Here is a 22,895-nt window from a genome sequence, read left to right as displayed (position 1 = left end):
CTTTTTTTGACACATTATATAACAGAAACAAGTTATAGCCACTAACACAACTAAATTCTAATTTCAAGGAGAAAAGAGTTTTCAGTGGGACTATAGCTGATTAAAAAATTCCATTAAAAAAAAATTTGCACCTTGACACAGAAAAGCAGAATAAATATTCAATTGGTTCAATTTAGAGAAGCTATCCATTGAACTAAAATTGTTTATTTTTATTAAGTGTCAGGTTAGTTTGTGTCAGAAATTATGTTAACATTTAGTTGTATGGGATCCATTGGACTGTTATAAAATGTATCTGAATATATACTTCGGTCTGGGAAGCAAAATAGTCTGAGCCTACTCACTGCTTCAAAACATTTCTGTTGCCTAATCATATCCCGTGCCTTTAGATACATTTTGAATATTTGTCATTTTAGGTCCTTCAGGGCAAGAAATCTCAAATGAATTTATCATTCCCATAACAGTCGTGCCCTATTCCATGCCATGTTCTTTGCAAACATCATTAAAATGGCCTTACTTTGCTCTATACTTTGCTCTTAACTTGGAAATTTCTATTTGGTCTTGACTACTACTGCCTACTACCTAGTGACTCCCTCTGTGTTTGAATAGTAACAGAACTGGTGTGACTGAATACTTGTCCAATATTCCAAATTGCATATTTTATAGTTTCTATTGAAACTGTTGATGAAACACAGTTGTGGTAACCTCTCCAACTGATCACCTTTACCCAATTTTTTTTCCTGGTCCATTTAATACCTAAATTGAAACTGTCATCTCCCAGATTCGAAAGAGGCTGTAAAAAAAAAATCAAGAAAAGGGCACCTATTATTCTGTTACTATAACTGCTTGGTCTTATGCTCCTATCACACCATTTCTATTGTGTCTACTTATTGGCATTTTGCATAATTAATATTGGGGGGCAAGTAGGGTAAGACAGGGTTGGGTCCACACACCTGTGTGAGGCAATCTCCACATTCTCTGATAGACTTTGTTTTTACAATTTGAAAAGCAGATTTATAATTACTCATTTCTTACAGTCCTCCAGTCTGGCTTTTTCATGTATTTCTACTAAGGAGACAATTACAATTTCTGAATTTCTCTTGTCAGGAGTGGCCATCAGATATTTGACAATAGCAAAATTCTTGGATTTCTAGAAGCTTTAACCTGAAGTCCTTAGCACCTGGCTTAATACTCCAAGGTAGAAAAATGAAAATACTGTGCTTATTCTTCTCCGTTTATTAGTGGAATTTGTTTCAATCCATCTTTACCTGGGAGAGATTTGAATATGTTCGTAGGTAGTAGGAAAAGAGCAAATGTTAAAGATGAGAGATGCTCAAGATGAGTCTCTGAGGATAAGAACGGTGTGAGTTCACATAGAGTGGTAATAAGTTACAAGAGCAAGTCTAGACAGGTAATATAATAGATTTTAAGGAGTGGAATGGAGAATACAACGAAACTCATGATGGATGACCCAGATTTTCTCATTAAGGGGGTGACAAGGTCCTTGACCAAGAGAAAGGATTGTAATTTTGGAGAGAGTAAAATGTAAGTTAGAATGGACAGGCTCCAGAAGTTAGACCGAGCGAGAATTCCCTTTGTCCTGTACACCACGTTTAACTGCTCTTTGCTTGATGATTTCCAGTGAAGAGGAACGCTGGTTGCTTCCAGCTTTAAATCTTTGAAAAATTGATTATTAGGAAGACTCAATTGGCCTATTTGCCATTTCCATCTCTTGCTCTACTTCTGCCCTCTAGTGTTAAAGATAACAAGTGAAAATGGTCTTTCATGAGCTAGCCTTTGAAGACATCTATATGTGGGCTCCAGATTAAAAAACAACCCCAGCTTCTTCAACTTTCCATCAATGACATGGATTCAAGACTCTTCACCATCCTAGTTGTCACCTCCATAAATGCTCCAGTTTACAATGTATTGCTTCAAATATGGCACCTAGAATTGAACACAATGCTTCAGATATAGTGTGATGTTGTGGAATTAGAATTGACATGACTTAACAACTGAATATGGAAGATGATGGGAAGGGAGAGTCAGGGCATTATTTTATTATCTTCCTAATCTGGTCTTCTGCTTCTAGATTTCTCTCTCCATTGATTCCTCCACAGTGTTGATAGTCCTAAAACATCTGACCACAAGTCATATCCTTCCCACCCCCTAAAATATATATATTTCCCAATAGGGGAAATGGGGACTGAGGTTTTTAACCTGGCATCTAGAATTCATGGGATTTGTGAACTTGGATGGAAAAAAAAATTACATCTTTATTTCCACTGACCTGTAACTCAAATTTTGTATTTTCTCCAATTATTCTCTGAGCCTATAAGAGGCTCAGAGGTTTCACTGGACTGTTCAAAGGAATGCATGACAAGAAAAGCACCCATGGAATCAGTGATTGTTTTGTTTGATTAAATCACCTGAACTTGACATGTTAGTGATGTCATTTATATAATCCCCTTCTTTAGTCATCTTTATACATATTATCTAATTTAAAATCATTGCATTTCTTTGGGGGTGGCAAATAGAGTTAATGACCACTTTGAGAGATAAGAATACTAGCCTAAGTGGCAAAGTCAACATTAGAAACTATGCTCTCTTAAAATCTCAAACTGACATTTATTTTGCAGGTTATTGACCCTAGAATTTCCCACGATTATATCAAAATTGGAAACCGAATTCATCTCCTCCAGCAAAGTGATTCCTCTTCCTAACAATCCATTTTTGGTCTTTTCTTTCATTCTATTTTTAGGATGGTTAGGTCATCTTTATCTCTTTTCTTCAGTCATCAGATCTTATCTGCTTCATAAACACGTCATGCTTTTCTTTCATTTTTGTCTGATGGTTCTAATCCAAGCCTGTGCTGTTTAGTTTGTTCTTAATCGTATCCAACTCTTCATCACTTCATCTGCGGTCATCTTTGCAAAGGTACTGGAATAGTTTGCCATTTTTTTCTCCAGCTCATTTTACAGATGAGGAAACTGAGGCAAACAGGGTGAAGTGACTTGTCTAAGATCATACAGCTATCTGAGTATCTGAGGCTGAATTTGACTCAGGAAGATGAAGCTTCCCGATTCCAAAACTGATACTCTGTCCGCTAAATCACTCAGCTGCTACCATTGTATTAGCCCCTTTTCATTTGTTGATCAGTTCAATAAATATGGAAGGAATTACTCTAGATCATGGAGATAAATCTTCAGCATTTCCTATGTTCATTATTAATTTAAAATATCAAAAAACTCATTAGGTACAATTCACTTAGTGCTTTGGGCAGGTATAAAGCTGAATAAGATATGCTCTGTTGCCCTTAAAAAGCTTAAAATCATATAGATAAACCTAAAACATTCCATGACTAATGGCTTTCCATCATCTCTTTTAGAATCTGTCAAGAAATTCTTCATCTCAACACTTTCCACCCTGCCTCCATTTTCCCACTTCTCTGGGGATTGGCAAATGATCAGTGCCTTTTTAACAGAAATATTCAAAGTACTTTATCTTTAGACTAAATTTCCAAAACTGCCCTGGTAAAGAGGAAGAGGAAGTTGTGAGGAAAAGAATTCTGCCTGTATCCTGAAAAAACTCTCCCTTCTCTTTATCTGAGCAGCAATTTCAGGATATAGGCAGAATGATTAAAATGATAGCAGCCTTTGGAATGAAGATACAGAAAATTATCTGGAGGTTTCACGACTTATTAAGAGCTGAAAGATGAACTGACTTTTTCATCAGGGATATATGATCCTAAGTGACAGCCACATAAGTAAATGAATTGGGTAGGTAGAATTGAAATAATAAATCAAGGAATCTGGATATATTTATAATATATCAAAAAATCTGGCTATGCTGGCTTAAAATGAAGGAGTATTTTTGAAATTGGCTATGAAGGGTTCTGCCACTGATTGTAGAATGATCATTGTGCTTTTTGAAAAACCTCAAAAAAATTGAGAAGCAGCAAACTGGCCCCACCTTTCTTCCTGCTTCCTAATCCTTCCAAACAGTGAATTATTTTGACTTAAGCAACAAACAAATGCTGGGTAAAATAAGGCCAAACAAGAGGGGTCTGTGTGTTCAGCTGCTACAATTAAGATCATTAATGTGAGTTGCAGGAGCATTGAAGATATTTGAGCAAAAACATTTTTGGAAGTTGTACACTTAAACATTTAATCCATTATGTAACATATGCATTTATATTCACATAAATTATTCATTTTAAAGCTGTTATCAATATAAAAGTATCAGTGTTTAGATAGTGATCCTTCATGATTTCAGAGAAGTCGGTGTCACTATGGGGCAGCTATATGGCAAAATGGACAGAGTGATGGGCTTGGTGTTGGGAAAACCCGAGTCTTAGACTCTAGCTGTGTGACCCTGGGCAAGTCACCTAATGAGTTTGCTTTAATTCACTGGAGAAGGAAATGGCAAACCAGTCCTGTATTTTTTTTTTCTGTCAAGGCAATTGGGGTTGGTACTTGGCCTAGGATCACACAACTAGCAAGTGTTAATTTCCAAGGCCGCATTTGAACTCAAGTCCTAACACCAGAGCTGATGCTCTGTCCACTGCAATATCTAGCTGCCCTCTCAGTTCAGCATCTTTGCCAAGAAAACCCCATGGTCTCTATGGGGATTCTGGGGTCACAGAACTGGCCATGACAGTAGAGGTAGGTACTTAAGATTCAGTGGCTGGTAGGATAAAGTATCTTTGATGTCCCTAGTCCTGATGTTTCCTGGCCATAGGCAGATTTTTTAATCTCATATTAACCTCATATCTGGCTTCTATCTGGAAAAATTGAGGCACTCATCTAGGGAACTGAACCACAAACTCTCCTTTTTATCTGAAGGATTCGGATAATGATTTGTGCAGCATTTCTGTTTGGTTTTAGCCATCTGGATAATTATCCCTAATTCTGCCAGATTGTTATTAGAAAGACAGAGATAAGAGGAAAGCTTATATAGCTATTGCCATGTGCCAGACTGACAGGCTGAGAAAAGGGGGCAGGAGAGAGGGTGGGAGAAGAGACACAGAGACAGACAGATTATGATATAAGGGAAAGTACTGAAACAGAAGTCAAGAGTCCTGGGTTCAAATTGTAATTTCTCCACTTAGTAGCTATATGGGCACCTGAATTTGAATCCTTGTCTGTAAAAATGGGGAAAACAATCCTTGCATAACTTCTCTCAGATGGTGGTTTTGTGATATCATACATGAAAAGTTTAAAAAAATTTTTATGAAGTGCCATGTATGGAGGTCTCAGGAGTCAAAATGCCAAAAGATAGCCCTGACTCCTGTAGACTTCAGGTCAGGACAAGGATTATGTTATAGTAATATGTGTGCTGTTCCATGGTACTCGACAAGCTGAGTCACAGTAATTACTAAGAGGGGAATTAGTGACAGCATTGCAAGTGTGGTAGAAATTTGTGGGTAACGGCTTCCTTAGGAAATGTGAACTACTATGTATGACTGACGTGGATATTTTGGAGTGAAGCAAAGTATCAGATTTCCCAATCATGGCGAGAGTTTATATGACACATGTATACACACACACATCCCTAGGCTGAGGCTGGGATCAGAAGGGGAACCAAGTTGTATAAGGGGCAGGTGGTAGGGGGTCTTCCCCTCTCCCAAAACAGGATAGATCAGAAATGGAGGTCAAAAACCTCCCTCTTGCCCCTGGAAACAAAAAACAAAAAATGCTTTTGTATTTATTACTGCAGCTTTACTTTCTGGATTAATCCTCTACCTAAATTTTCTATTTCCACCCCTATAATTATTAACTTTGAAACCCTCCTCAATGGATGCTTTAGTTTTTATCTTTAAATGAAAACATGTGGCACTCTCCGTAAATTGAACACTTGGCCCATTTAGAAATTTTTTTTCCCATCAAAAGCCCCATGAAGTTATCATAGAGAGATATGTAGCATACTCTCTTGATCACAAAAGTATCCATAGCAGTCAAATTAATATAATCAGGCACATTCAGAATAGGTTTATAAAGTCTAGTTTAATTAAAATCTTTTGAGGGTGGGGAAAAAAGGTAAATACATGTGCACAGGAACCTAGGCAATGCTAGAAAAACATGTTAGTTGAGAACACAATAGGAGTACCACAAATGATCACTGGCTCAAACTAAGTCCATCAGCACAGTTTTTTTTATTTCTGTTTGGCTCAAGTGGCTGTTACATAACCATATGGCTCTGAAGTTCACCTTCACCCTGCTTCCTCACAATACCTCAGGCCAACGGGTACTTTCACCACAATCTCAAAAGAAAACATAAGTCTTGCCTTCTATCCCTTTGGCCATACAGAATCATCATTCCTACATTTAAATGTGTGACTCCAGGTCTAAGATTTTTACACAATTCCACTCACTGTTATTAACACGCCTGTACTGAAGCAAGACTGGTGTGGCTAAGATGAGATGTGTGAAAACAGCCTCAAAGCAGTGGTCCCACATTGATGATAAGTGTAAAAAAAGCATATTCAGAAATAAGCTTCTCAGTGATTATATATATCTCTATATACTATATTTGCTACTAGAGATTAGCCTGACATAAAAGCAGCATGGCAGCTTCACATTTCAAATTAAAGGCTAGCAAAAAATTGGACCTGGGTTTTCAGGCTTAACTTTCCAAAAAAAAAAAAAAAAAGTCTAGTGATTTTATAGATTGAGATTAAACTCACACCAACAATCACATATCATTTTCTCTCTATGGTTTATATAGCACATTAGAATTGCCATAGGTTTATGAAGCCAAAGCCCACATTCTTAGCTCTCCTTTGCTTTGAACAGGATGATTCCCCCCTCCCCCCAACCCTTTTCCAACTTCTCTCCAGTTTTCAAAAAAAACATACTTTTTATTGCACATCTCTCACAGACTTGTGTGTGTGTGTATATATATTTTTAAATATGCTACACTTCAAAAGAAGGACTATGGCACTTTACTGAGAACATGTTTAACAAAAGATTATCAAACCACAGATTGAAAATGATTAAAAATATCCCCCCACCCCAAGTCAATATGTTATACTGATGAGCTAACACACAGGTTTAAAGAATCCACAGAACCAATAGCAAATATTTCAGGAGCCTTATAGTTCACTCAGCATCACGGTAATACCTTACAAATTTGCCTGATGTTGAGATTTAGGCTAAATAAATAGGACTCTTCCGGTGCAATAGTCTAAGCACCTTACATTTCAATATGAGATGGTCGGCTGAAATGTGTTATGAATATTGCAACTATCTTTTTAATTTTGTTATAACTGCTAGAAAAATGGAAGAGCTGAGAAATAAACAGTTAACATCTGCATTTTCTTCCCTGCATAGTCTCCATCTTGAGTGGTTTTAAAAGAGCTATTCAGAATAACCTGAGTCCAAGCCAAACAATTTTCGGGAAGCTTTTTGATGGAAGGAGATGCATGGTGGTGGATGGATGGATGCTGGTTTTTCTGTTCTTCAGTCTAGTAGAGCCGTCAAAGTCTGATGTCACCTTTACCCACCAAGTAGATTCCCTTCCCGTTATACAGTCAGTTTCAGCATGTGGGATGTTTTTCAGTGGTTTTGTTTTCTTGGTACTTTGTTAAAAAAAAAAAAATCCTGTAAAGTTCAACTAATGGAATGAAAATGTTTTGGAGGGCTCTGGACACAAATGTTTACAACTTATAATTGACGGGAAAAGAATAATTGTACAGATAGCAGCATTTTTACAGCCAAGGCAACAGTCACATAGATGGACTATGATGATGACATGATGTAAAGAGAGGAGACTTTTTGGTTCTTGAAGTTATTTAACTCTATAGAAATTAACTGGACTTTAAAGACATTGAGATTATCTTGGGAGTTGAAATGAAAGAGGAAAAAATGGGTGTGGGAACCTTTTGTTGATGAATAAAGAAAAGATCTTTGCCTAATGAATAAAACTGCAATACTTTGCCCTAAAAGCAATAACTGAATAATGAAGCTGGGTTATGTGCCTACATAGAAACTTTAAGGAAGAGCATCAATACAAGACTGGATCCCAGTTCCACTATGAATCTTTAACCCTAAGATTATATATGGTAACGGATACAGTCAACGATTCCAAGCTATTAGTGTAGACAACAAAAAATGAGAGGGAATCCTTTCTTCAAAAAAAAAAAAAGCTGAATCACCAAGTTTAACCCCACCTCTCCCTTTTTATCTGAGTCACAGGATTTATAATCAAGTTACTTTGGCCTTTGGTCAAAGTGGGAAATAGTGGTTAGAACAGAAGACCTGAATAATCTTCCTTTCTCAGCTTCAGAGCTGACTTCTGTCACGGTTAGCTCCCGGTGGCTCCTGGAGTTAAGTCAGGCTAACTTGCAGCCAAGCAGTAGCTGTTCCTGGCATTATGGCAAGTGTGCACTCACAAGTGATTGCAATCACTGGGTGAAAGGCAAGAAGAGCCCAGGAGTGATTAGACACCTTGTAAAATGGGCTGCTTAAGGAAACCTTAGAAAGCCTAAGTTTTGGAGCACTTCTAAAAGTTCAAAAGATTTAAATCTCCCAGTTGGTTGATTCAATGCTCTACCCCTCAGATGAGTCTGGAAACTTACTGAGAATAGGCTGGAAGAAGAGCAGAGAGTGAGATGAGTTACAGGAAATAGGATGAAACCTTCACAGAACTCATTCCCACCGGAGATTAGAATTAAGATGAAACTTGTGAATTTATCCTATTTCCTGTGAAGCCTGTGAAATCAGACAGAGGTTCTAAAGCTAAAGGCACAATGTTCCACAGTGTGGAAGACTCTTCCCTACCCCCAAAAGCCCTTCTCTGTTTTCAGAGTACTACATCAGCTTTTTGATGATTTTTGTACTTTACTTCAGTGATCTTTGCAGCGTCATCTTTTTAGATGATTAGAAAACAATTCCACTTGGAAATTTCAGTAATTTGGTTTGTTGTTTGAGGTGATCATCATTTTTCATTCGATTCACTATATACTGAGTCTCCTACCTGCCCTCTTTTCTAATCAATTATTTTGGGAGCTCTTGATTAAAATAATCATAGATCTAGAGCTGGAAAGGATCTTAAATACCATTTACTCTAATCTCCCCAATTTGCAAATGAGAAAACTGATGTCTACCATCAATTGGGTGTAAGTTGTCCAAGGTCACAAAGGTAGCTTGACTAAAGAGCCAATGCTCTTTTATTAATTTTATTTTATTTTTATTTACTATTTATTTTTTTTTTTTACTTTTTGCTGAGGCAATTGGGGTTAAGTGACTTGCCCTCCTGACTTCAGGGCTGGTGCTCTATCACCTGCCTGGCTGCCCCTCTATTATTCATTTTTAATGTTGGATGACTATAACCATAATTTGTCACTTATTGTCCACAGTCTTCTGGTGAAGTTTATCTTGGCAATTAGAAATGTTCAGACCATCATGGCACCTGTACTCAAAGCATTTTGTGTCTAATAGAATGGAAGATCTTTACAAGCAAAAAGTTTTCTTTTTTTTGACTTTGTGCATGGCACACAATAGCAGCTTAATGCTTAAAATAAGTTGAATTGATGCAATAAGTTAGAACTTCAAGAATCAAGGGTCACCTTCACAACATGAAGAGGAATTGGAGGAGGAATACCTGTCCCCCCAAAAAGTCATGAATTTTTCTAAAGATTCTTATACAAGATATCCAAAGAAACACATGTGAATTGGGTTTACTGAGCAGAATGGAAAACAATTCTGCTAAGCAGACTACTAGGGCTACAAAATTGTTTCCATCCAAGTCAATGCTTGCAACTGCAGTGTTGTGAGAAAGCAAAAATAAGAACATGTCCCTGTTGGTCTCTTTGAAGGTTTCCTTGGGATTTGGCAGTCAATTTGATTTCACTGATACATATTTTTAGCTACTTTCTGAAACGTTAGAAAAAGTAACAGTATCAATTAATTTCACAAAAATCCTTCCCCTCCTCCCCCAAACTTTGGCCAATTGATGAATATGAAGAGCATAAATGAAGACGTCATGCTTGCAAATTGAGTAGTTTTGCGAAGAAATATAATGAATATGGTTTAAAAGTTAAGAGTTCGGAATGGCAAAACAATAAAGTTGTCAACATAGATGTGCTTTCTGGTCCCCAAGGCACTTTCCAAGCTTGGCAGAAGTTTTCCAAATACAGGAAGGAATTTTCTTGAATTTGTCCATGTATCCTGCACATGGAGTGGATATGCAGAGGGTGATTTCGGATCCACTAATTTTAAAAAATTCTAACTTCTGGGGAAGAATTTCTCCATTGCAGTCATTCCATCTTCTTTAAGTCTGCCCTCTAGAGGAGTTCCTCTGCCTAGAAAAACTAAAATCACATGACTAGCTCTTTTTTCTTGATAAAAAAAATGTCAGTTGTGGTAACTGTATTGCTGTTGTTGCTGCTGGATTTGGAAATACAGCTGACGGCAACGTGGTGAACAAACAGTGGGAAAATATCTCCCCACAAATGCTGAGAATTTGGCAGGGCTTCTTCGTTAAGCATTTGAATGGGCCACAGCTGGCCCTAGGACATCATCTCTGGAATGAGGAAAGGGAATGAGTTTCCCTTTGGCAGTTGAACGACGCCAGGTCCTAACACTTGCAAAAAAACACATGATCTGTATTTGAACTGGAAACTGGGACAATCTCAGGACTTGCTAGCCCCACAGGCTAGCCTAGTTGACCATGTTCAGGAAAGAAAAGCGTTTATTTCCACTATTTAAAGGGAGCCACCACCTAACCCCTCCTCTGACACTTCTTCTAGACGTGGAGGTGACCCTGTATTCTTTCTCCATGAGTAAGCCATGGCAAGTCCTTTAATGGAACCCTGGTGACAGACTGGTCCATCACGGACCAGCCTAGCTAGTTCCAGAAAGTCTGGATGCTGAGGGCTAAGAGAAGTGGTCTTATTAATCACTAATATTGCAGACTGAAGTGTAAAGAAATGTCAGTGTCCGTGGGGCAAGGGGCTGACAGGAATGTAATTCGGAACCTTCATAGTGTTGAAAAGACCAAAGATAGTAACTTCATAACCACTGGATGATAAGACTTTAACCTTTATCTAGTTTTCTGTAATCCCAGACTGACTTTTTGTTCACCTAATCCAAGAAGGTGCTTCATCTTGAGTGATCTCCGTGTGGGGGAGTTTACAAAGGGCTGCACCCCCTAAGTCAGTATCCTTCCAGGCCCTCTGTATGGTACCCAAGGAGGGTGAGTGGCTTGACCCAGTAACAATATCCTGTTTCCCCTTTAACATTTGTTTTTCCACTGCAGGGACTGAGTATAGCTTCATTTTACCCAGCAAAGTGTTCAATACCAGGCAGTTAGCTGTATTTGAAGTCCCTCCACCCCACAAAACTCATTCTGATGGATGTTCTTTTTATAAAGGCCCTAAACTTGTGGTAGAAGACAGTCTCAAAACACAGAAGGGAGAAGCCTTTTGACATTCCCAATCTAGTTTCCTTTCTCATCCTGTCCAGAATAAAGATTGCTGGCTTTATTATCTCAGAACCCTTCAGGGGCTCCGGGGGAAGATGCAATCTAACAATGACAGCATTTGTCAGCTATTTAACATGGTTTATATGCTATTTACATGCTTCTAACCTCCCTCCCCCACCTTGCCCTGTTGGTGGCTTGTGTCCAGCTTCTCTGAAATGGACTGTTTCTTCCTGTTGGTTCCTCAGAGATCTGGGAGAATGAAGGATGGCTTCAGTAGAAACAGGCCTCTCATGACACACGGGTGGTCACCGTCAGTGAAAACAGGAAAGTGGGTCCTTTTCCAAAGTTAATCAGGAAAGAACAGGCTCCGATCTCTCTCTCTGTCTCTTTGTCAAATTAAAGGAGGCAGATCAGGTTTTTCCCTTCTTCAATTTCTTCTTGTACTTTGTCACTGGACGTGGCGATCTCGGCTTGTGCTGAGAAGACGGCACAAATGAATGTCAGGACAGTACCACCAATGGCCGTGTAGAAAGCCCAGCCTAAGGAGCATTCTCCTAGTTTATAGGCAGATGCATAATGTCCACAGTAGTTTATTGCCTTCTGGGAACCCCAACCAGCAGGGTAGAGTATCAATCCTAGAATAAGGAACAGACCTAAAGGAAGGAAAAAATAAACAAGAATACGATTAGGTGCTGACAGTGGAAGGGAAGGCTGTTCAGAGCTATCGAAACATGATTATTCAAGTGTTCCCACCAATGATGGTGGACAACCACAGAGGATCCTTACAACTGATGGTGGTATTTGTGCAGCAGACAGCTAGACTCAGACTTCTAACGGATTGTGGGTTTTGAGCAGCTCCCAGAGACCAGCCTGATGTGGTCTAGTTCGGTTCCCTCCCATTATGACTGGAAGGTTATTTGGCTACACTATTACCCTTTTCACCATTACCCATTCATTACTCGGGCCTGTGGACATCCTAACAGAGCAGATGGAAATTGCAGAGATTCTCTTGGGGACCTAAGTAGTCTCCTTCCAACGTTAGGGTACCCCGGGGGGTTCAGTTGAACAGCTTGCAGCACTTAACTGCTAGTTACCCAAACAAAAGAGAAAGGTGCAATGGCTCCCTTTTCTGTAGCACATCGAGTCATGAAGTCCCAGATTCAGAATTTGTTTTGGACATTTGTCTTAGGGGGGTTAAAAAGTTTATTCATTCGATAAACACTTAAGTACCTACTATATGCTAGGACTGTAATGAGAGCTTGGGGGATACAGAGATTCAAAAGACAGTTCCTGCCCTCAAGGAGCTTACAATCTAGTGAAGGAGACAATCTGTAAAACAAGTTATATGCAGAATAAATAGGAAATAATTAACAGGGAAGCACTGGAATTAAGAAGGCACTGGGGAAGGCTTCCTGTAGGAGGTGAAATTTTTACTGGAACTTAAAGGAAGCCAGGGAGGCCAGTAGTCAGAGACTTTATTGTATTTAGACCTACCAGAGATGTCAGAGACCACAGAATGCAACTAATTTTCCAGCTTACTCTGCTGAGGCACTGAAATGTTAATGTCTGCCCAAGATCACATAGCTAGTAATTATGTGAGGGAGGATTTGAATTCAGGTCTTTCTAACTCCAAGTCTAGCACTATTTACCATGCCATCCACTTATTCTGTATTGGATTATAAGGTTTCTAAAACCCCTTTTAGATCCTAATCATTGCACTCAAATTTACAAAGGATTCTGTTCACACCAGCCCTTCAAGGCTGGTAGTACAAATGTGGTTAACCCCATTTTATGGATGAGAAAAGCCTTAGAATTTCTCTGCTTCAAGTCAATAAGATGCTGCCTCTGTGGGACATTCATTAACAACTGCAAGCCAGTGTTCAGACAGATTTTTGCATCCTTTGCCTACACAATAAAAAAACAAACTGCAAATTCCGTGTGGTGGTGCTTCTCTGGGTGCCGAGGTTGAACAGAGCATAAAATATAGCTTCGTGTTATGAAGAGAAGAGAGAAACTTGTTTTCATCCTGCTGAGCACACCAGCCATGACAGCAGAATAAACACTCATCTCCCCTAGTCATCAATTTGAGTATTCATTGTACAAACCAAATCATTACTGAGGAACTATTTTTTTTCCCTGTAGGTTCAAAGAGACAGAACAAGTCCCAGTTTTTAGCTGAGAAGCTAATTTTTTTAAAATGGTGGAAAGGAAAGAAACATTTATATAGCACCTACTACATGCCAGACACTATTCTATGGACTGAAATTATTTTATTTTTCATTTATGGAATAAACAAGCATTTTTATAACATATTAATTAAAAGATGAAACTGAGAAAAGAAAAACACATGAAACTGCAAATCAATTATTTACAACTTGCTATTCTTTCCATGTAATTTTTTTTTCTTTTTTCCCTTCTTCCCCTCCCACCCTAGAGATACATATAAGGGTGTGTGTGTGTGTGTGTGTGTGTGTGTGTGTGTGTGTATATGTCCTGATCTATATCTGGCCACTAGACTCAGATGACTCTGGAAAAGAAAGTGAAAGAGGTGACCTTCCACAGCCCTCCCACACAATTCCTCATTTGCATGTCATGGAATCACCTCCCTGGTGTCACGGTTTTGTTCGTGAACCAAGTATGAATCACACATACAGACACGTGTATATATGCATAAACATATATATGTGCATATATAAAATAATATAAATTTGTATATTATGTACGTAAAATGATCACATATACAAACTTATTTTATACATTACATATATTTCTAATTCTTTTTCTGTATGCAGATAGCATCTTTCTTCAAATGTTCTTCATAATTAATTTGGATATTTATAAGTCAAAATGACTTAGTCACTCAAAGTTATTCTTCAAATAATATTACTGGTTCTGCATACAATGTGCTCTTTCTTCTGCTCATTTTGCTCTTCATTATTTCATGCAAGTCTTTGTTTTTCCTGAGATCACAGAGCACATCATTTCTTATAGGTAAGTACTTTTTACAAATATTAACTATGATTCTCACACCAACCTTGTAAGATAGGTGCTATTATTATCCCCAATTTATAGATGAGAAAACTGGGACAACCCAAGGGTAAGTCACACAGCTAGTAAGTGTCTGAAGCAAGGTTTGAACTTAGATCTGGATTCAGGGCCCAGTGTTTTATTCAATCTTGCCACCAACTGCCTTTTTTTTTTTTTTTTTTTTTAAAATCAAGATATACTAATGGGAAACAGAACTCAGTCTGCTATCTCTTATCTAACAAAACACTTATTGTAGAGTGGATACATTAAATTCTTACTATATAGAAAGTAAATTTGGTCAATGGAAGGGAATTGATCTAATCTTTGAAGAGGGACTTACTTGGGCATATTATGTTCTTGCAGAGTTTTCTCTTGGCAAGGGGGCATGAGTAAGGATCATGCCTTCTATATTTTTTTTCAGCCCAGAAGGGACTCAGGTTCTTTGGTCAAGTAAAGACAAAATAAGGCCTTTCCTCTACAAGCTATACTCAAGTATTCTTATTTCTCTTTTCATATTTCTAACCTGTAACAACATCCTGGAGTTAGAAATAAGCTCCTGCAGGAGAAATCTTGACATAAATTTTTTTCTGCTCCTATGTCTTTGTCAATTTTCTCACTTGGACTGAAAAGCTTTTGATTCATTTAGCACATACAGATTTGCAGTTTGTTATACAGAGGAAATGTGAATGTAAAGCATTTCATGGTAACTCCTATTCCATGGAGTTCTTAACTGAATTCACAATTGTATTGTGTTTGTAGCTGATGCTAGAACCCCACCCTAGCCCTCAGCTTTTCACTTATAATATTAAGCACTTATATAATACTTTATTAAGTACTATAAGTATATTAAGTATTACATAGTACTTTACATAGTATATTATTATGTAGCATAAGTATATAAGTATTATATAGTACCTTAGATAGGCAGGTAGTTTGCACAGTGATTAGAGTGCTAAGTATGAAGACAGGGAGATTTGAATTTAGATCCAGAGTCGTACACTTATATTAGCTGCATGATGCTGGGCAAGTCACTTTACCTCAGTTTCTTCATCTATAAAAGGGATAATTATAGCAATTATAGCAATCTCCCATGGTTGTCGTGAGAATCAAGTGAGATAATATTTGGGAAGCAGCTGGCGCATAATAGGAACTATATATATGTTTGCTTACTTTAAGATTTATTATATATGTTAACTTGTTTAATCCTCCCAACAGTCCTCTGAAGTAGGAACTATTATTAGCCCCATTTTATACAGTAAGGAAACTGAAACAGAGACTTTCCAAGATCTTATAGCTAAGCAAGTGCAGGATCTGAACTCAAGCCTTCCTAATTCCAAATCCAGCACTCTATCCACTGTGCCACCTAGATGCCTTGAGCTGGGAGAGATTGCTTGCTGCCTTCCTAGCTCCTAGGGCATTTGGGTGAGTTAATCTCTCAGCAGCATCATGCATCACAGTCAAGGTAATGGAAGTAGGTTACATTGAGTTCATTCTCCTAACTATATATGTTAATGGGATGGAGGGAAAAGACCGAGGATTTTTCAGCTCACGAACATGGGCTCTATTCCCACCTTAATTAGTACCTGTGTATTAGCTTACTTGGACAAGTCAGCCTTCTGAGGCTGCCTCATCTTAAAATGAGAGAGTTCTAGGTCCCTTCCCTCTAGGACTGACTCTAGGATGAGATCTGGAGTCAAGAGATCTGGATTTTTATGTATGATGTATGTATTTTCTCAGGTAATTGGGGTTAAATGACTTGCCTAAGGTCACACAGCTAGGAAGTGTTAAGTGTCTGAGATCAGATTGGATTCTCCTCCTGAATTTAGGGCTCGTGTTCCACCCACTGCACCACCTAGCTCCATGTTTGACAAAATATTTCATCAATTTGAGTTTAGGTTTTTGGGGCTTTTTTTGGGGGGAGGGGCGGTTATTTATTTATTTTGTCTGTGATATGAGACAGAGGCAGCTAGATGGTGAGGAACACAGTGCACAGAGTCCTGGGCCTGGAGTTAAGAAGATTCATCTTCCTGAGTTTAAATCTGACCTCAGACACTTCCCAGCTGGGTGGTTCTGGGCAAGTCACAGCCTCAGTTTCCTTATCTGTAAAATGAGCTAGAGAAAGAAATATCAAATTGCTCCAGTATCTTTGCCAAGAAAATCCAAATAGGGTCATGAGGAGTTAGATACAACTCGAAGCAATTGCTCAACAATGAGACAGTTGGATTAGTTGATCTTTAGTTTCTTGTAGTTCTTAAAGTCTACAAACTGGTACCTGCTACAGGATGGATCCATAAGACTTTCTAGGGTTATTTCAATTGATCAAAAGTCTAAAGCCTAAGGTTCTCTTATGCACAATCACAAATTATACCACCCCAAAAAGGGCTGTGATATAGAAATGAATTGTATCCAATTCTCTCTTAGAATGGAGCCCTATGAGTCATTTATGCTGAGGATTCAGGAAATGGATAAGGACAGTAAAGATGAACCAGGGAGGCATGAAAATGTGAGACATATGGCAGAGAAAGAATCGAGGTTATAGCATCAGACTGTTGGAAATGAAAGATTGTGGATTACTGTACAATTCCTAAGATTCACCTTGGAAAACCCCAAGGGTTGTTATTCATTCTCCAGCATTCTTGTCACTGCCAGTTGCCATGGCCTTCTGAATGGCTATCTTCCTCCTACCCAATGGATCAAGAGGACTTGGTTTGGTCTATGCAGAAAGTCAAAGCATCTCTCAGAAATGCACAGGATTCTGGGGTGTATCCCCAAAGTCAAGCCAAAGGACAGAGTCCACCACAGAAGTACTCATGTGTAAAATGAAATTCATCCCTAGGGTAAGCTGAGGCCAGACTGTAAAACATCAGAATGATGGAAATCTCATTAAACATTAATTTGTCAGACTGTTCTTCAGAAACCTAGCAGCCTGACATATGAACAAACCAGCTGTGTTCTCTTTTAATGTTTACATGTAAGCATATGAACCAAACGGCCTCTGTTCTTCCAAATTATATAGGTCCCTAAAATCCAACCTCTGCAATTTACAGATGTGGGAACTGAGTCCTAGAGAATTCAAATGATTTGCCCATGGACACATCAGACCCATTATTCCATTATTTTTGTGTTAAAGGCTTTGAAAAGCTGGTTGACTAATTTGGGAAAATAAGGATGCCTTTATTGGGGAAAATCACATAAACGACTTTGGGTGTTATTTTTAACAACTGGAAATTGGGGGCAGATCGAGGGAAAAGAGATTTTCTTTGTTGTTTTCATGAACCCATTTGGGTTTTTTGGGGGGCAAAGATACTTTTAGTAGTTTGCCATTTCCTTCTACAACTCGTTTTATAGATGGGAATCTGAGGCCACAGAGTAAAGTGACATGATTAGGGTCACCCAGCTAGTAACTGTCTGAGGCCAGATTTGAACTCATAAAGATGACTTCAAGTAGGCTTCATTCACTGTACCACCAGTTGCCCCATATGGTTTTCAGTGGGCTAAAAGACTAGAAACTTAGGGTTCTCACACACCAAATCACACATTCCACATTCCTGGGAGCAAAGGCTCAGAGATAGAAAATGAGGAAAATTTTTTCAGAATAGGAAATAATCATTTTACCAAAATCAGATTGTTTACTGTCTTGGGGAAGAGGGAAATAAGGAAGAAAGGGGGAAAAAAAAGGGAGAAAAATCATATCATCTCACAAAAATGAGTGTTGAAAAGCAATATTTTTTATGTATTTGGAAAAATAAAATATTATTGAAAAATTTTTTAAAAAAGGAAATAATCCAGTTTGTCTACAGTATAGAGTACAAGAAGGAAATCAACTTGAGTTTAGGCTAGAAATACACCTTTTAAATGGAAGGATGAGTAATTCTTTGTAGGAACCAAAATTAGTAACCAAGTGGCTTTTCTCAGCCAGTCTGGCCTAATATTTTACCCAATGCCCTCAAGCCCTACCAGAAGACTTGTACTTTCTAAAAATTGCATCAATTTTCAGCTCCAGGTACAGAACTGGGGGACAGTGAAGCTGGCTTTGAGGAAGAATTGTATCATAATAAGGCCTTCTGGCTTTCCCTAGGGATGCTCCGTCGCCCTGGGGCACCACATGTGCCCCATATCACCAATTGTAATATGAAAAGAGGAAGCAGGCCTTGTCTTTTCCCCTGAGATTCATGCATTCTGGGGAATGCTCTAAACCCAGAAATAGACACACAACCTTACTATGAATCCTTGACCTGGCCCAGGCCCCAATCCTTCAGAAAGACCAAATCCCACCATGTCTTTAAGTGTGAATTGTGGCTTTGATTAAAAATTAATTCTGCACTTAATTTGCCTCACATGGTTTAAACAAGCCCAGCAAAAAGATGGATGTGTTTTAATATTTGCCAGAAGCACAGGCATGGAGCTACAATCCTTGTGCCTGTTCCATGCTTAGGAGGGTGGCAATGTCAAGGGCCTTTAGGATTGGAGCACGGCTACCTAGTGACTTCTGGATATGGATTAGGCTAACAAGGAATTTGTCTCCCACCCTCCTCCCACTCCAAGAACTCTTTACTGACGGCTTACTCTGATGGGATGTACTGGACACTGCCAATTTCCTGGGAATGCTGTCTCCATCCTACTAAAGCAAAGTTTAAGGCAGCAGTGTTGTTGAATAATTTCAGTTGATTCTTAGTGACCCTTTTTGGAGTTTTTTGGGTAAAGATATTAGAATGATTTGCCATTTCCTCCTCCAGCCCATTTTACAGATGAGGAACTAAGGTGAGCATCATAAAGCGACTTGCCCAGGATCATACAGGTAATACATGTCTACGGGCAGATTTGAATTCAGGTCTTCCTGACTCCAGCCCCTGAGCTCTGTCTACTGCTGGTCTCAATTCATGATGAAAGAAGGCAGATTTCTTCTATATTATGATTTGGTGCCTCCAAGCCTATTTAAAGCCTCCTTCTAGATTTTTACAAGCCCATAAGAGAGTGCATATGAGAACGAAGGAAAAAAGACATAACCTAAAAACCAGCAAGGGAACATGTGCAGTTGTGAATGGAGAGTTAAGACGAAAGTATCCTGGGCAAACAGCCCAAGCAAACAGTATGAGTGCCTTGTCGGGGGCCTGCAGGGGCTGGGCTACTTTGGTTTTCACTGGTGACCACTGTCCACACTGGAACAATTCCTGTTTGTAGGAATCGTGGAGGGCCCCACAGACCAAGAAGGGTCATTCCTTTAAGGTCCTTGGCTGGAATTGTCAGCCAAGGTCAAGAAGAACTGGCAGGGTCCAAGATCCAATCCAAACACTTCATTTTGTAGAGGAGGAAATAGGCTTCCAGCACCAGTATCAAATGACTCCCCTCCCTACTGAGGGCAGGGACTGCCTTTTGTCTTTTCCATCTTTACCTCCAACCATCTTGATCTATCTCTGGCCACTGGACCCAGATGCTCTGGAGGGGAAAGTGAGGCAGGTGACCTTGCCCAACCTCCTTCATTTAAATCCAATTCCCTTGCATGTCACAGCATCTCCTCCCCAACATCATGGTCCTCTCAAGCACTAAGGACCAACAGCAACAATAACCAAGATTCCCAGGGCTTAGCACAGTGCTTGGGCCCAGAGACACTTAACAAATCCTACTGGCTGACAGACTGACCAAGGTTTCAAGTAAGTAAATAGTAGATCCAAACCAAGAAAACACCAAACTTCTGACTAGGAAGGCAAACACAATATTTAGCTTTTAGCAGACTTCAGAGAATTACAAGGAAACAATTTGCACCTTCCCACTGGAACATTTGGCTTTGCCTTCTCACTAAGTGTTTCCCTTTCTTTCCCAAGGCAAGCAAGGATTTACAGAAAGGTTCAGTGCCTCAGGTAACCTTCTCAGCAGGAAAACTGCTATGTAGGTGATTCAGAAACAGCTCTGATTTTCAATGAAATAAATGCCTGTAATTTCTAGTAGGCGGAACCCACATGTATTTTTCTTTCTTTTTAAAATTTCCTTTTAATTTATAGAATAAAACAAGCATAATACAGTACAATAAAATGATTGCACATGAAACTGCAAATCTACTATGTATAACTTGCTATTTCTTTCAAAAATACAACAAAATTACCTTGTACATTTTTCTTCCTTCTTTCCTTCCCTCACTATAAAGATGACTACTAGTAGGCACAAATATTTATATATATGCTATATATATGTTTGTATATATATACACATATATATATGCAAAATTATTCTGTATATAATTCTACTCAGTTTCTTTCTTTTTTTTTAGGTAATATTGTCATCTTTATTATATTTGCTCACCCAATCCAAGAGCATTTAATATTTTTCCAGTTGGTTAGATTAGACTTAATTTGTGTGGGAAGTATTTTGTAGTTTTGCTCATAAAGTTTCTGATTCATTAGTTTCTAGATTCTCTGGATGCGAATAGAATCTTCATATGTCCTTTCCAGTTATTTTATATAATATTATGATCATAGTTTATATAATTTATAATTATTGTTAATTTGGGTATTTATAATATTTAAAATAATAATCACTCAAAATTTTTTCTAAAAAAACCATTGCTGTTACTCTATATGATGTTCTTTGGTTCTGTTCATTTTGCTCTTTATTTCATGCAAGTCTTTCCATGTTTTTTTTCAAATCCTTGAGCTTATCATCGCTTTCTCTTTTTTGGAAGGAGGTGAGGCAATTAGGATTAAGTGACTTGCCCAGGAACACTCAGCTAGTAAGTATTGAGTATCTAAGGTCAGATTTGAACTCAGGTCTTCCTGATTTCAGGGTTGGTACTCTATCCACTTTATCATCCATCTGCCCTGAGCTTACCATTTCTTACAGCATAATAGTATTCCATTACAATCTTATACCAGAACTTGTTCAGTCATTCTCTAATTGACAGCCATCCCTGCAGTTTGCAGTTCTTTGCCAAGCTAAAAAAAAAAAAAAGCTGCTACAAACATATAGATTCTTTTCCTTTTTTCCTAAATGATCTTTGGAAATAGGCTAAGTAGTGATATTTTTCAGTGATAGAAAGAAGATCCATTGGTCTGATCTTGGAAACCAGTTCCCAATCCTCCCTGCACTGCTCTTGGTCAGAAGCAGCTACATGGCTCTGGAAGAACCTCAAATGGCATACCCAGTGTCACAAATATATTGTTCTATCACATCTGTCCCATGACATTGGGACAGATTCCTGACAGATCTCAAACAGACTTTAAATTACTGGTCAAATAGCAAGAAGGAAAATTTTCAGAAATACCACAAAATAAAGCAGAAAATTAGCTAAACACTTCCATAAAGCTGGCATAGTCCAGTAGTCTAATATCCTGTCATAATTTCTAGGTTCCAATTAGGGAAGAGGGAGCATAAAATAATGACTGTGATCTCATTTGGGCTTTTCTTGGCAAAGATTTTGGGGCAGTTTCCACTTTATTTTCCAGCTTATTTTACAGATGAAACAACTGAGGCAAGCAAGCTGGAGTGACTTGCCCAGAATCACACTAGTTGTGTCTTAGATAGGATTTGAATTCTCCAGGCCCTGAACTCTATCCAATGTACTAACTAGCTGCCCTTGTTTGTTTTTAAATTTCACCTAAATTTCTCCACATCCTCTTTTCCCAGAGAGCCTTGTAACAGATAATTTTTTATGTCATTGGGAAATGCAAATTCTTTGATGAGGTCAATCTCAAACTTTGAAAGTGTGGGAAGTAGTGGGAAGAGTGCTGAATTTGGAATTAGACCCTTTCCAACTCTTAACATCTTATGGTCCAATTTTAGGAAGAATCATCTATGTGGAAATAGAAAGGATTTAGATTTCACAACCAGTCTACATCGCCAATCAGTGTTACTCTATTTCTGGGCAGTTTTGTTGGTTTCAGCAACTTTTTTTGGCCTAAATGAGTAGTCTGGCTTCAGATGATTTTTTTATAGCACTGTTGAAAAACTTATGAAATTGATAATTCTGTACTAAGCCACCTTTCAATTGACAAAGGCATTTTCTTAGCTAGCTTTTACATGATGGAAGAATGAGAAGAGGCAAAGAGGAGACAGGTGCTCTTGAGAGGTTGGATTTTTGACCTTCTCCTCCAGCTTTGGACTTGGAATCTCCAGATCTGAGGAACAACTCCTGCCATCCAAACAATATTTTAAATTTATGTTTCTTATGGTAAATGTATTGTGCTAGGTCCTAGAATGTTTCCTGCACTCTTGGAAACAAAGAGGCAGTGAGTGTAGTGAACTAGAAAGCACCAGGCTAAGGGGCAAGAAAAAGATTCTAATCTACTTTAGTTCTCACCATGAACTTGGATGTGATCTTGGGCAAGATCCTGGAACTGCTCTTCAGCATCCTCATCTGTAAAATGAGGTGGTTTTGAATGATACTATATCTAAAGTTCTAAATTCAATGACTGGTAGTCTCAGATGATACTATATCTAAGATTCTAAATTCAATG

At 38.5% G+C, this 22,895-nt stretch overlaps 1 protein-coding gene across 1 annotated transcript in view; it reads right to left on the bottom strand.

The window, feature by feature from the left end:
* Nucleotides 1–5,983: 5,983 nt before the first annotated feature.
* Nucleotides 5,984–22,895, bottom strand: part of LHFPL2 (LHFPL tetraspan subfamily member 2) — a 139,380-nt gene continuing 122,468 nt past the window's right edge. The window contains exon 4 of the mRNA XM_051991819.1: nucleotides 5,984–12,074. Within this exon, the coding sequence (XP_051847779.1) occupies nucleotides 11,818–12,074 (257 nt within the window). The 3' untranslated portion in view covers nucleotides 5,984–11,817. The remainder of the gene's footprint in view (nucleotides 12,075–22,895) is intronic.

Source organism: Antechinus flavipes, chromosome 1 (assembly GCF_016432865.1).
Source record: "Antechinus flavipes isolate AdamAnt ecotype Samford, QLD, Australia chromosome 1, AdamAnt_v2, whole genome shotgun sequence".
Classification (NCBI taxonomy): domain Eukaryota; kingdom Metazoa; phylum Chordata; class Mammalia; order Dasyuromorphia; family Dasyuridae; genus Antechinus; species Antechinus flavipes.
This window is presented reverse-complemented; position numbering and strand designations above follow the sequence as displayed.